This window comes from Impatiens glandulifera, chromosome 8 (genome assembly GCF_907164915.1).
Source record: "Impatiens glandulifera chromosome 8, dImpGla2.1, whole genome shotgun sequence".
Taxonomy (NCBI): Eukaryota; Viridiplantae; Streptophyta; class Magnoliopsida; order Ericales; family Balsaminaceae; genus Impatiens; species Impatiens glandulifera.
In genome coordinates, this window is record NC_061869.1 from 24,981,044 (window position 1) to 24,996,706 (window position 15,663).

At 30.0% G+C, this 15,663-nt stretch overlaps 2 protein-coding genes across 3 annotated transcripts; one reads left to right on the forward strand and one right to left on the reverse strand.

Annotated features, from left to right (window-relative positions):
* Positions 1 to 2,601: 2,601 nt before the first annotated feature.
* On the forward strand, positions 2,602 to 6,275 carry LOC124911856 (glycerophosphocholine acyltransferase 1). The gene is made up of 8 exons (XM_047452387.1): positions 2,602 to 2,839; positions 2,918 to 3,037; positions 3,385 to 3,442; positions 3,550 to 3,650; positions 4,511 to 4,606; positions 4,691 to 4,784; positions 5,525 to 5,762; positions 5,839 to 6,275. Exons 1-8 carry the CDS (start codon positions 2,780 to 2,782, stop codon positions 6,146 to 6,148), a joined length of 1,077 nt encoding a protein of 358 aa, XP_047308343.1. The 5' UTR covers positions 2,602 to 2,779; the 3' UTR covers positions 6,149 to 6,275.
* Positions 6,276 to 8,095: 1,820 nt separating this feature from the next.
* LOC124912594 (WD repeat-containing protein VIP3) lies at positions 8,096 to 11,707 on the reverse strand. Of its 2 annotated transcripts, XM_047453239.1 has the most exons (3): positions 11,299 to 11,707; positions 8,264 to 8,913; positions 8,096 to 8,232 (listed from the first exon to the last, which is right to left on the reverse strand). In XM_047453239.1, the coding sequence occupies exons 1-2, from the start codon at positions 11,635 to 11,637 to the stop codon at positions 8,290 to 8,292; spliced, it is 963 nt and encodes a 320-aa protein (XP_047309195.1). In that variant the 5' UTR covers positions 11,638 to 11,707; the 3' UTR covers positions 8,096 to 8,232; positions 8,264 to 8,289. The 2 variants fall into 2 exon arrangements, with proteins under 2 accessions (XP_047309195.1, XP_047309194.1); XM_047453238.1 differs by having other exon boundaries at positions 8,096 to 8,913.
* Between the last annotated feature and the right edge of the window lie 3,956 nt (positions 11,708 to 15,663).

Below are 15,663 nucleotides of genomic sequence, written 5' to 3' on the forward strand. Positions count from 1 at the left end.
CTTGCGAAGAAAGAGCTAGAGAGAGAGAGTAATCAAGATATTCAAGAACGTAGAAATTCCCCAAAGAATTCAAGAGTCCTGAAGAAAGATAGATCTGTCGTTGTCCTTTGATTCCCTTTTTATATTTTCTGCATGGCAACAGTCGAATCTATTTTGATGACACGTGGCAGCGATACATTCGTCGTATGTCTAGCGTACGGGGTAGTGTGCATGGGAATTGAATATTCGTTAGTACATGGTAGTGCATATGCGAATGGAATATTCGATAGAATTAGAACGTGGAGTACAAGATAGTAGTGCACGGACTAATGGAATATTTGTATATGTAGCAGTTGTACATTTGGTGTATTAAACTGTTGTAAAAGTCTGCTGATAACGAACTCAGTTATTGGCCTAACACAGTTGTTAGCGCAATATTGCTGTTGGGCTACTCGGCTATTAGCGCAACACAGTTGTGTTGAAGGAGCAAGACTACTATTAGTACTTCTTCAGCTCTACTACTTGATAAGTCTGTTGTCAGTGTTTCTTCAGCTCTGCTACTGAGCTCTACTACTGGAACAAGCCTGATGTCAGCGCTTCTTCGGCTCTACTGATGGGATGAGCCTGTTGTCATCGCTTCTTCAGCTCTGCTGCTAGAACAAGCCTACTGTCAGCGCTTCTTCAGTTTTGCTGCTTGATTAAGTTTGCTTCCAGTGTTTCTTCAAATTTACATGCGCATTTAAACATTTGTTGAACTTAGTTTTATTCATTTATCAACGCATCATCAAAACTATGTCCTATTGATTTTAATTATCCTAAGTTCATTTTAATCAATTAAAGCGTTTTTCATAATTCATCTTAATTAACGATATCCCCTTTAATCTTAATTTAATAATTTTCTCAATTTTTCTTTCTTTAACTTAATCTAACACAAACCATTGTTCTTTTTTAATTATGCATATTGGGCTCTTCAATCTACAATAACAAAAAAAACATTATGAAATGTGGAGGAAGACATAACTTGCATTGGTGAATTAATTAATTTGATTAGTCGCAATACACTTAGTCTTAGATAGAGCTCAGTTTTCACCAAAGGCTCCTCTACTTAAATGGGAGATTCTCCCTAAAAATAGGACATGATAGTGGTACTAAGAATGAGAAATTCTCCATAAAAATCGATATGCAAAATCTCCTTAAGTTGAAGTGTACTCCAGACTAATTTACAATAGTAAGTAACTAACTAAATATGAAGACATGATGATACAAGATGAGCAAAATGGTTATGCAAAAATTGAGAGTTATAAGATGAAGTGTACTCTTAACTGATGGTCATAAAGATGGTCATAAAGAGATACAACATGATACAAGATAAAGTATACTAAATGGTAATGTGAGATACAACATGTCTAAATGGTAATGAGATATAACATGTTTAAATGGTAATGCGAGATACAATAGGAAACTTAGGTTTTTTCAAATATATTCTTTCAAATCAAATCTATTTTACAACCAACCATCTTTGGTTAAGGTTCTAAAACATATTTCATACATTAATTTAGGGTTTAATTAAGTTATTTTTCCGCAAAAGTCCAAAAATTTAGAATAATATATATAAATGTTAATCAACAACTTTTTTCCTTTCTTTATATGGACTTTAAATATATTCATTCAAAACCCCTCTTCTAGTCTAGCGACAATAAGAGGTGGATATTCTCAGTTTTCTTTAGATCTTAGATTCGAGTCCATCAGGCGGTAAGTTCTGCGTCTACTTAAATGGTTAAGTGTTTGTGGGTTATGTGCTCAACTCACGGAGATTAGTCGCACTCCAAAAGAGAAGCAAAACTCATCGTTCTTAAAAAAAAATATTTTTTAAATCAATAACTGAGGCAAAAGAACCGTGGAGAAAGAAATGCACTATTGTGTAGTCAATCGCGAAAGGAGAACCGTGGAGGAATAAATGTTATATTATATGGTCACGGAAGAAAAATAGTCAAGGAAGAAATGTGAGAGTTTTTAAACGATAAAAAATAAAAAATTTTAAATTTGACAAAACTCTGCAAACTAGATACATAAATTTATCATTAATAATTGAAATTGTAAAACAATTTTAATTATAAAAATTAATGTTCTGAATAAAAATATTTATTCAATTTAATTTATATATTCTAAGTTAAATAATTAAAAATAAATAACTAAATTAATAAAAATCATGTCCAATAAAAGAGAAGAATTATTAAATCATTCATTTTTTTCATATAATATTTTTTTTAATGTATTTTATTTTTATTATTTAATTTAATTTTTAATTTAAATTAAATCTAATTTATGTTTAATTTTAGTTTTATATATAATTAAATAATTTATTAGTTTAAAAAAATGTGCATAAATTTATAGAATTTGTAGAGACTAATATAGTTTAAAATAATAATATAAATGAGGCTATTTAAGAAAGAAAATATAAAATATAAGTAGAAAATGAATTTATTTTGAGTTGATAAATAAAATGTGTGTCATTATGTAATGTGATTAGTTGTACCAATATTGTGTTATGACATAAAAAGTGGAAAAGTGGATAAATTTAAAATTCTCTAAATACTCTAACTCTATCTACCAAATCCAAAGATTAGCTTTGACCGTCGTTTCTAGAAAAACACATATCTTTCCTCTTTCCTTCTAGAGTGGGATTATCCGCGTTTTGATTCTGTAAATCTGTAGAAATGGCTGCGAATACTTAGTATTATTTGATCATAGTTTCTTCTGATTATTTGTAAAGCAATCTTCCTTTTCTCTCTCGGAACCGATGGCTAGTGACGGTGAGATCATGGATGGTGTAAAACAGAGGTTCAAAGATAGGTCAAAAGTATGATTTCGTTTCTTTTAGCTTCTTTTTTTCTCTTCTGGGTTCCAAATTGATTCTTCCTGTCTTTTGTTCTCGCAGAAGGTGGCTGAAACAAAGGAGATGTTAGCTAGGAGAGCAGTTAAATCGAAGGAAATCTTGTCCAAACAAGCTGTTAAAATCGCTAAGCAGGCCGAAGAACACGAACGGTTCATCAATAAGGTCTTTATTTTGATATGCTTTCAATTAATGTATTTTATGGGTTTATTTATGAAGAGGCAAGAATGAATGCGTGATTTCGTTTCTATAAATCCATATGCATTATTAGTTCATTCATTCGTGTCTGATTTGTATATCTTTGAGGAACAGAATAAGAGCAAGAAGAAAATAAGAGCAGATAACTGCCTAATGATACTTATAGATTTCTATCATAGGAAGATAAAACTATAACACATGAACTGATAAAAACAGGATAATGATCAATTAACAAGATACTTACCCTACTAATTATGTTTTTCACTCTTCTATTGTATATGAGAATTTCAGATGACTGTGATTGTTCAATACAGGTTACTCATCTATGTGGAGTCCTTGGATTCGGGGCATTTTGCTTTCTTTTGGGTGCAAGTAAGTTAATTGGATAGGTTTAATCAATTGAAAGTTCAACTTGATGAAATTTGCTTCTCTGACATTTTCAATTGCTTGGTTATGACTATTCTCTCTTTCACTCACAGGGCCTCAAGATATTCCATATGTATATTGTGTATTCTATATCACATTTGTTCCTCTTCGCTGGATATACTATCGATACAAGAAATGGCATTATTATCTTTTGGTAAGTTGTTAAATTCGTTTTTCATGAGTTGTTGTCATGTCTTTAGGCATTGGCATTGTGTTATTTGGTTAGCATGCACGAACAATTAAGTTGTGACAAACTTTGTTACAGACCCTAAATTTTGATTAAAATAGGTAACAATGATGGGATTTTGATTTTTAGTGGGAATATTTACCGTCTTTGAAAGTCCATTTTCTAGTAGTTGAAAATGATGTTATGTTTTAGTGAAAAGCTTGAGATGAAAAGAAGAAGGGATTAGCTTTAGAGATGAGACAATCACATTTCATCCATTTAATAATTTGAATACAAATAATGAGTATTTTGCTTCCTAAACTTTCATCCTAGCTGATTTTGCTCCTCTTGTATAATTGAAAATGAAAACTTAATGTGGTTTTCAACTACTAGAATAATAAAAATTATTAAAAGTATAATATTTATACAACAATGATGGGATTTTTATTTTTAATCCATTTTCTTGAAGTTGAAAATGATGTTAAATTTCTCCGTTATACATGGATTAAAACCATACCTTTTGAAAATTGAGTGATCACTGTCAAAAGGAAAACATCTAGCAAAATCTAACTCAGTTTGAAAGTTCAGGAGCAAAATACCATTATGTATTTATACAACAACCATTCCCTTTGTTAAAATCATCAATGATGGGGGTATTTATCTAAGTTAAAAGTCTACTTTCCAGTATTTGAAAATGATGTTAAATTTCTCCATTATACATGGATTAAAAAATCTCACATCCATTGAAGTTGAGGGATCAATAACATACATAAATGACTGTAGAGAGCAGAATCCGATTCAGATTGTCATTGGAATGTGATAAGTTACTATAACTTTATGTTCTGCAGGATTTCTGCTACTACGCCAATACAATATTCTTGGGTATGCTTCTTTTCTATCCAACACACGAAAGGCTTTTTATGGTTTGCTTCTCATTTGCCGAAGTAAGCTAAGTTGTTGGTTTGTTTCTCTATTTTCATATTCAAATTGACTGACATCATGTCTTAACCACAATAATATGGCTGCAGGGACCATTAGCATGGGCTTTAATTGTTTGGCGTTGTAGTTTAGTTTTCAGTTCCGTTGACAAGCTCATAAGTGTCCTTATACATATTTTACCTGGTGAGTCATCTTTTCCTTTTTTTGCCCTATTTTGACTGTCGAAACCTGATTTCGTTGTCTTATTTGAAAAAACAATTTTATAAATTCTACTATTGACACAAAATACTTACTAATAATAAAAAGTATCTGAAATTGTTACAACCCAATATCCATGGCTCCTCTCACCAACCCAAAATAAATTCTTTTAAAGGTCCATAGTTTATTAAGCAATGTTAATTTTTAGGCTTAGAATATTTTAAGTCTTTAACTATCTACATATTTACTTTTTTATATCAATGAAAGAGAAGTAAGGTATTCTTTTTTTTTTTATTCTCAAACCATTAAAACTTCATTTGATATTAGTACAACCAAATTATTTTCTTGGATACACGTTTCGTTGATAAAAGATAAAATACACTTTTTCTTTTATTTTCTTAAAGTAATATTGTAAGATTTTTTTTAATTATCTTTATTTTTTATATTAATTTTGTTTTGCCTACAAAAGAGTTTGTCTTAGGGCAGCCAAACCTCAGGGCCGGCCCTGACACTATCATACAAAGTGTGTCAATATTTAACACTGGAAACCTGCTTAACTTATCACTTATGAATCTAAACGATTAAGTGCTTATTTGAATTAAGTTCATTTGATAACTGCACTTAATATCGCTTAATTATCTAGACATCCCATAGCTCTTTATTAACTCATCCTTCTTGCATTCTTGAAAAGATTAGCGATTAAACAGTTGTGTGCGTTTTTTCAGGGTTAGTTTTCTTCACTATACGTTGGTGGAATCCAGCATTCTTAGAAGCTATGCATTCTGATGAAATTCCCAATAGAGCTTCATGGCCTTATGTAGAGGGGACAACTTATGTTTGGACATGGTTATTTCTTGTTCCACTGGCTGCATATAGCCTCTGGCAACTTCTATACTTCCTTATTATAAATGTCCTAAGAAGGCAACGCCTGTTGAGAGATCCCGAAGTTATGACTGCTTACAGGTATCACTCATCTTTATCTATAATCTATAATATATAATGATAGAGTCCTGAGTTTAAGTTATTGTTGAAATTTCAGGGAACTGTCGAAAAAAGCAGAGAAAGCTAATAATATGTGGTGGCGGTTAAGTGGGTTGTTGGGAGATGAGAAGCGGTTATTAATGTTCATAGTATTGCAAGGTTTGTTTACTGTGGCTACAATAGCCCTGGCAGTCCCAATATTCTTGTCGTACAGATTACATGTTGCATTCCAAATATTTAAGGTTTCGGCCACTATATGGAACGGGGGAAGCTTTTTACTGGATGTAATGCCCAGACAGTTTGTTCTCAAGGAGAAGAAGAAAATGGAGATGCAGTCTTGTTTAGACCAAACCGTAAACGATCAGTAATAGTAGAAACAACAGTTAGATCGTTTGAAAATTCTGAAATGCCTTGTTTTTGAAACAATCAGCAAGTCTTGCTGTACATTTCTAGATTTGGTATTGCCAATTAGTGTTGGCATGTATGTTCTATCAAGATTATATAAGATCAGTCTGTTTGATTTTTAGATGATCTGGTTGGTCTTCTTGGTTATAGATCTAGACAAGATTGGTTGCACTTTTGTGTTTTGAATCATGATCTCTGGATCAGAATATTTGTTAATTTGTTTTAATATGTAGATTATGATTTGTCTTCATATTTCCAAACTAGACAAAAAAAAGTGTTTCTAAATGAAGTGATGTTAATGAAATGAATTTATTTATACCTTTAATTCTTTCTTTTTCTGGATAGAAGTTCATTTTGCACAAAAATTTGTTTTACTTCCTCAACATGTAATATGTTTGATTTGCTTCATATTTATTTTTTAAATGTATATACAAATAAGGATTTACATTCAAATATTTATATTAATATTTTCTAAAATTCTTATAATTTTCTAACTGTTTTAAAATTAGGGTTTGATTTGCTTCATATTTATTTTTTAAATGTATATACAAATATATATTTACATTCAAATATTTATATTAATATTTTCTAAAATTCTTATAATTTTCTAACTCTTTTAAAATCCTTATATTAATATTTTCTAAAATTCTTATAATTTTCTAACTCTTTTAAAATTAGGGTTGTAAATAGGCTTGTTTATCATATATTTGAGTTTAATTTGAGCTTTTATATTTTATATTAGAGTTCCATTAGTGAGTCTGATAAAGAGAGCTAATTTAGAACGCCTCTACAGCCTATAAGTAAGTTTAGAACTTGTATAAGGTGAAAAGTCTTACCTTAAAATATTAATTTATTAATAAATATTAAATAAGGTTTTAAACGGGTCTTTAAACGAAAATGTTTGCGACCTTATAGACAAACCTCTAAATGAAAATTTTTACGAGCCTCTAAATAAAAATGTTCGTAAGGCCATTAATGAGCCTCTAAACCAACATCTTTATGAGTTGACAAGTTGAAAATCTAAAAAATTTATCTTAACTCGTTTAAATTTTTAAGTTTTTAAACGAGCTCAAGCTTGGCTCGCTAAAGACTAACTAACTGTCTTTTAACTCTAGCAACTTTGTTCATTTACCTCCCTATTTAAAAACATTAGAACCTTAAAAGAATATTAGTTATATATTATTATTGATATATTTAATTAAATATAAAAAAATTATTATTTTATTTATTTGAATAAATAATATATATATATATATATATATATATATATATATATATTTAAATATAAATTTACTTTATTTATGTGAAATTATACACTAAAAGTAATTTATATTTTCATAAAACCGTTATAAATTTAACTAGTTTAAGAGATATTTTAACCTTACAAGTTATAATCATTAAGATTTTACATTTGTCCAAAAAGTAAATTTTTTAATAAGAAAAAACTACAAACAAAATGAAAAGACCAATTTGAAACCTAACCTATAAGACAATGTGGTTTTGGTAATATGATTAAAATAATAGGCTTTGAACAAAGGCAATAAAATAAAATAAAAAGTTGAATGAAGCTAATTTTAGCTTTATTGATGTTGAGGTCTAATTTTAACTCTCCTAGGATACTCATAATTGATATTGAAAGTGTTCATATTGTCATAGTATATAGGAATGGAATTGGCCCAGATATTTTTTAATTTCAAAACCGATAGATTCCGATACCAGATATTTTTTAATTTCAAAACCGATGAATTCCGATACCAAATATTTTTTAATTTCAAAACCGATGGATTCCGATACCAGATATTTTTTAATTTCAAAACCGATGGATTCCAGTACCAATAGAATAACCGCTACCAAAACATGTAACATTAAACTATTACACATCTGAGAATGATGCTATAACAAAATACAACTTAAAAAACAAAAGATGGACACATCTCAATCTTACCAATATTGTCTTTTTTTGGTGAGAAAATCTTTTGATAAAAACTGTCAAAAGATTCAAATATTGAATGGTACACAATTTTTTTCTAGTTTGAACAAACAACAAAATACAATTCTTCAATCCCACAAACCAAAAAGAAAAATTTGTAAATGCCTCCATATTTCAAGAATAATCATAAAGCGAAATACTCTTATCATCAGAAACGCTAGCCACTCTTCCCCCTCCCCGAACACCACCCTCCATAGGTCTAAATGCAACCGCCCAAACCTGATCCGAATGATTCGAAAGTGTCTGAATCGCACTCCTCATATTAAGATCCCACAACCTAACTGTCCTATCGCTAGAACCGGTCACAATAGCCAACCCATCTGGACTCGCATCCACACTCAAAACCCAACTCGCATGACCCGACATAGCAGCTATCATACTCTTCCCATCCGCATCGTGCATATGAACATGACAATCATCGGAGGCTGAAAAGAGAACTCTCGGATCAACAGGAGAAAACACCAGAGATCGAACGGGCATGAAGTGGCCTTCGAGATGATGAAGGAATTTCGCACGAATTACGTCGAATATAGATATTGAACCGTCCATTGAACCGCAAGCCAGTCTTTTGCCATCTGGGCTCCAGGCCACTGAGAGGATGAATCTTTTTGAACCACTCTTGTCTGTTTCAGATCCATTTCGAGGTGGGACAGTTAGAGAACTTATTAGTTTCCATTCTGCTGTGTCCCAAAGCTTTACTGTTGCACTTCCTCCTCCAGCAACTGCTAAAATTGTTCCCTATAATTGTAATAGGTATACATCAATCAAAAATTTAAGTCATTAGCAAAAAACAAGTGATTTTGCTAAAAAAAATTATAATTTCTAAATGATTTGAAAAAGCTATGAAAATTTTAAGACATTAGCAAACATGAATTTTTTTGATATCATTAGCAAACAAAATGAAAATTTCAAGATTTTGCTAAAAAAATTTAAAATAAAGTCATTAGAAAAAAAATGTGACATTAAGTTTACTCCTAATGGAAGTAAAACCATAAATATTTTATGGAAACTCAATCTACACAAACAGATAAAACAAATTCTTAAGGGTCTGGATCTCTATCCATATGAGAAATGAAAAAAAAATACTCTGTTTCTAAATAGATCAATGAAAATTTAAGTGCTAAGCAGAAAATATTAAAATTTAGAGTGATTAGCAAAAATAAAATGAAAACATAAAGTGATTAGCATAAAGGAAATTCAAGTCATTAGCAAAGAAGATGAAAATTTAAAGTGACTAGCAAAAACAAAAGAAAAAACAAGTCATTAGAAAAAGAGATTGTGACATTGAGTTACTCCTAATGAAAATAAAACCATAAATATTTGATGGAAACTGAATATAGGGTCTGGGTCTGTATTCATATGAGAAATGAATAAATACCCCTTTCTAAATATGTGTATCCATCCATAAACGCGATTCCTAAACCTGAAACACACTTATTCAACTAAACAATGGATATTGTGGGTTGCGCCCATTTGGATAGCTTAAGAAGTAAGAGTCTTGATTCTTGAACTTAAGAGGATAAGATCTCCAAGTTTGACTCATACTAAAAACACTTTGATAGAAGTGATTGTCATGGCAGTGAGATGTTTGTTGTACTAGCCTCCTCTAGAGAATCTCGTCTCGAAAAAGAAAATAACAAATGCATATTGCAGTTATTAAATTAGGTGGATCTTTTAAAGCCAACTAAAAATCTTAAGAATTCATATAAACCATGGATATATCTGAATGTAACTCCTAATGCAAGTAAAAAGCTAAATACACTACTAATATAAATATCTTAACGAAACATCGCATTGATGACATGTTTCTCCATTTTTGTTTCTTTACATGTTTCCGATAATTATTGTAGAAACAACCAGATCTACACAAACAGATCAAGCAATTATTGCGAATAGTAATTGGGTTTGGATCCGTATCCAAATGAGAAATTTAGAAAGTACCCGTTTATCCATATCCATAAACGGGATTCCTAAACGCAAAAACTCGCAGAGACAATGGTATTAACAATGCGTATTGAGGTTATTAAAACAGGTGGTGGATCTTTCAAAGCCATCTAAAAATCTTCAGAATTCATAAAAACCATGGATATATATAATTTTACTCCTAATTGAATTAGAAAGCTAATAATACAAATATCTTACAGGAAATTTAGCATTGATGACATTTTCTCTATATGTTTCCGACATTTATTGTTACAAAAACCCATCGAGACAAACAGATTACGCAATTATTCCAGATAGTAATTGGGTCTGGACCCAAATCCGTATGAAAAATTAAGAAAGTACCTAACTATGAGTATGCACCCATAAACGGAAGTCCTAAATGCGGAAACACACAAGTGTTCCACTCAAACAGTGACGACGCATATCGCGCTCATTAAAAACAGGTGGTGGATCATTCAAAACCTTTATTTTGTACGCGAGATGCTAAATCTAAAACTCTCGTGGATTTCAATAAAACTGTATTCAATAGAAAATTGGTTGGCCGGAGAGAAAATATGAGCAACAATCTAGGGATATGGTCGAAGAAACCTCGCCATTACCACAGCTCTACAAGATCCATACATTGGTAAAATGGTGGACAAAACAGGAATTTGACTACTTGTATAACATTTGTATCTGGATCTGAATACATTGGTCCTATTTCGGAACAGAGTTATCTGAATCTGAGTCTGACTAAGAAACCAACAAATTTACTTTGAGCATCCCAATTTTGGGATGCGTCAACATAACAATCAATTTGTTCATACCGCCAAATAGGGTACCAAGAAAAGGGACAGACACTGAGTTATGGTAAAAGTCATAACAATTGAGTTTTCAAGAACCCTAGTTTCAGGTTCTTGTTCGCAAACTCACAATCACACAACCAAAAGTGCAGACATAATAATGTCTATTGATTGAACTCACTAGTGATAGAGAAACAATTTAGTTATTCCAAATTTAATACAACTCCTATCAATTCCTTTCTTTGCATATATCATAGCAAACACGGCATTAAATTTATCCAAAGAAGAGCAGAGCAAAGAGACTCTCCTCTGGAAATCAAATATGACAGGAACAAGAATTTCAATATATAGAAGGAATCCAGCTCGCAGAATACTAATAAAAAAGACAAATGCGTACCTTAGGATGAAATTGCATTTGCCAGACTTCAGATGGCGGAGCCTCGAGAGTTGCAATGGTATTTTTCTGGTCAACATCGAAAACACGAATAAAGCTATCCAAAGAGGCAGAAGCTGCAAGGACACCAGAAGGATGAGCGGCGACTGAAACGACGCCAAGACAGTGACCGGTGCTGGTAGAAACACGTTCGAGCTCGTCGGGTCTCCAAAGCTTCACCGTCTCGTCCAGCGATCCAGTTAGGAGTAGAGAAGACCGAGTTTCCGTCGCCGGTATCCATGTCGCCGCCCAAATTGACTCGTCGTGGGCGTTTTCCACCGATTTGATCCCGGCGAGCTTCATTTTGCTTTGAGTTCTTCGGATTGGGAACAAGAAAGGTTTTTTGAGCGCCGTGAACACTGCAAACTATGCTTTTTAAAGTAGATTTAACTTTATTTTCAATCTAGTCACCAAAGCTTGGATGTATTATCAATTCAACCCCTTCTATTTTCCTTTCTTTTTCTTATTTTATTTATATAACATATTGTTCTGAATTGATTTTATGATCTTAACAAATTATGTTTTTTAAGATATATAATAATGCTTCGTTTTAAGTGTTGAAGGTAGTGCTTTTGGTGTGAGTATAAAAATAAATATGGTTGAATATAAATATATTTAAATAAAAAATGAGTCAGGTTATATTTGGTATTTTTTACATTAATATATATATATTTTTCTATTCTCTTATATATATAAATTAAATTAATCCTCATTATTGACCGTTAGATTGATCACATTCCATAGTTATACTATGATATGGGTAAATTAAATAAAAAGAATTTTGATAAGTTATGATAATATTTATTTTAAATTAAATATTTATTATTTATATATATATAATTATAATACTATTATATTATATTATATTATATTATATTATTTTTCTTTATAAACTTTTTATAAATATAATTTATTTAATAATCATATAAATTATATTTTTTTATTAATCATTTTTATATTTAAATATAAAAAATTACATAATTGTTCATTTTTTATATATAATAAAACAATAATATATATATATATATAATTATAAATTTACTAATAATAACTATTTTTTGTCCAAATTAATTTTTATTTTCTATTTCATTATATTATATTATCACAAATAATTTTTTAAGTAATAATAACTAATTTATTAATTTGTTTTTTCTAATTAATTTAATTTTTATTTTCTCTCATATAATATACATATAATATATATATATATATATATATATATATATATATATATATATATATATATATATATATATATATATATATATATATATATAAATACTTAAAGTTAACTAGAACCACATTAATCCAAATTCATGTCATTCTTCACTTTCCTACCCTCTCTTTCTTAATTAAATTTTATTTATATATATATATATATATCAACTAAAAATTTATATATATTAATATTAATTTAAGATATAAACAATTTTTTTTTAGATATAAATATATTTACCTTCATAATTTTTATATTTATTTTAATCATATATATATAAACAATTTTTTTTATAAATACACTACCTTCATAATTTTATATTTATTTGTTACATTAATTATATATATATATATATATTATATTATTTTTCATCATTAATTTTATATAAATACATTTTATCTTTTATCATACATTTTTTCTTCATATATATATATATATATATATATATATATATATATATAATATTTTCTTTATTAATATAAATAATTTGATAATAAATATTAAATACAAAATATATGTACGTACACAAAATAATAAAATTATTTTAACAATCATTAAATAGTTTAGCGATTTAAGTGTTCATATTTTATGTGAGGTCAGAATTAGTGTTTAGTAGTGTTCATATTTTATGTGAGGTCGGAATTAGTGTTTGGTTTGGACAAACATTTGAAAGTCTGAGGTCACGAGATAGAAGTGGATGATGGTGATTTGTTAGAATTCCTTTCTTTGCATATAATATATTATAGCAAGCATGTTATTAAATTTATTCAAAAAAGAGAATAACAAAGAATTTTTGCTCTGGACATCACATATATAATAATGTTTAAAGTCAATTATCACCGCATTAATAAACGTTCCACATTAATTCACTTCATCAGTATTTTCTCTCTCCACTCTCTTACCATCTTTTTCTTAATTAAATATTATTTTTCATTACCATATATATATACATATATATATATTTATAAAAGCTAAAAATTTATCTATATTAATATTAATTCAAGATATAAACATTTTTTTATTATAAATACACATACCTTCATAATTTTTATATTTATTTTATTTATATATATATATAAATATAAACAATTTTATTTTTTATAAATACACTACCTTCATAATTTTATATTTATTTGTTACTTTATATATATATTATATTATTTTTCATCATTAATTTTATATAAATATATTTTATCTTTTATCATATATTTTTTTATCTCATTATATATATATATATATATATATATATATATATATATATATATATATATATATATATATATATATGCGGAGCCACACTTGGGCTAGGGTGGGCTATAGCCCCACCTAAATTAAAAAATGCTTAGGTTAGGGTGGGTTTCAGCCCCACCTAAATTAAAAAAAATGGGGCAAATAAAGTGAATTAACCGGGCAAATGAGTCAGCCTCAGGTAATTTTTCATCTTGGCTCCGCCCCTGTATATATATATTATTTTTTTATTAGTATAAATAATTTGATAATAAATATTAAATACAAAATATATATACATACACAAAATAATAAAATTATTTCAACAATCATAAGTTGTATAAAAGTTTAAGTGTTCATATTTTATGTTAGGATCTAGGTCGCAGCTGGGGGACCGGGGTCTGGGCCGGTTAACGCGTCTCACTCAAAAGGTGGTGATTAATCCGGTTAGAGATTAACATCGGGGTTTCAATACTACACAAACTGTCACAAACCCTTGAACCATGTTCAAGCGCGGAAGAGGTTTGTTTCAGGTTGAAGCAGCACACTCACGAGATAGGCAGAACCGGTTTTAGATAAGACAGGTTTGGAAGTTGCTGGGTCGGTTTTGGATCTTAGTGATTCGGTTTAGGTAGTGTTGAATCGGTTATAGCGATGTAAATGGGTTAGTACAGATCGGTTAGAATGTAGAACCGGTAGAAAGTAAATAACAAGACAGATTTTTATGGATGTTCGGAGATAAAACTCCTACGTCACCCCTTCCTCTCGAAACCGCGAGAAGGATATTCACTAAGGAATACAAACACAATCCGATCGAGACTTATTTCCTGCTCGATAACACCCGTACAATTTTAACCGAAATTGTAAATACACACTTCAACTTAGCACTTAAGCTTTCTAGAGATAGAACACAATCTTATCACTTGTAAATTAATTGTCCACTGTGTCCCGCATTTACTCCTCTTCAGCTCCTCCTTTTATAGGTGAAATGTGCCAACGGTCACATTTCATTTCCTTGAATTTGATTGGTTGAGTAGAGGTTCAGTGATTCAGACCTGGCGGTCAATTTTTCTGACCTGGCAGTCTGTTCTTCCAGTATGTAGGTCAAACCGGCTAGGTTTGTCTTTTACTCAATGTGGTAACTGTCGGTTAGACAGTTGTCTGTACTTGGGAGATTGTCTTTCTGATTTATCCTGAAGTAGAAAGATCTTGTAGGACTGTCTTCTGTAGCCTACAGACTGTCCTCAGACTTGTATGGATATGACAATGTTCAGTATGTTCCTTTGGTATCATTCTCAACAGATACCCGAAGTATCTTCTTATGTTGGTCGGTTATTTGTGTTAACCGGATGGCTTCCGGTTATTCCTTGGCGACTGTCTAGTGTTTCCGGCCTTCTTGTTTTGACCGATCTTGCCTTCTTTGTGCGGTCATGTTTCTGGTCAGTTTAGGTGTTTGACCGGTTGAGTTTCTTAACCGGTTCAGTGATTTGACCGGTCCGGTTCTTTGTCTGTTTCTGCATAAGAAGTTTATTTGTGTTAAGTTCTATTAACCGGTCTAATTTTATCTAAACAATTTCTCCCTTTTTAGTATTTTATTTAAAATTATCAAAATCATGTAAGGTTGTAGACGTAGGCCGGTTTTGTTTTTAAGGGTTTGTTTTGGCCGGATTTTTGAAATTGACTTGGGAGAATTTTTCGAAAAATTTTGGAAAATTTTGAGAAAAAATTTATCTTTTATCTTATCAATTTCTCCCTTTTTGAGTATTTTATTTAAAATTATCAAAATCATGTAAGGTTGCAAATGTAGGCCGGTTTCCAAAAAGAACTTTATATATATATAAGTAAAGATAACCGCAAAAGGACAAAATACTATATATGTAAAAAAC

Excerpts from the sequence above, each read along its gene's own strand:
- LOC124911856 (XM_047452387.1), top strand. The coding sequence starts at position 2,780 with ATGGCTAGTGACGGTGAGATCATGGATGGTGTAAAACAGAGGTTCAAA. Across the intron at positions 2,840-2,917 it reads GGTTCAAAGATAGGTCAAAA|AAGGTGGCTGAAACAAAGGA; the intron begins GTATGATTTCGT and ends TTGTTCTCGCAG. Across the intron at positions 4,607-4,690 it reads TTTGCTTCTCATTTGCCGAA|GGACCATTAGCATGGGCTTT; the intron begins GTAAGCTAAGTT and ends ATATGGCTGCAG.
- LOC124912594 (XM_047453239.1), bottom strand. The coding sequence starts at position 11,637 with ATGAAGCTCGCCGGGATCAAATCGGTGGAAAACGCCCACGACGAGTCA. Across the intron at positions 8,914-11,298 it reads AAATGCAATTTCATCCTAAG|GGAACAATTTTAGCAGTTGC; the intron begins GTACGCATTTGT and ends TTACAATTATAG.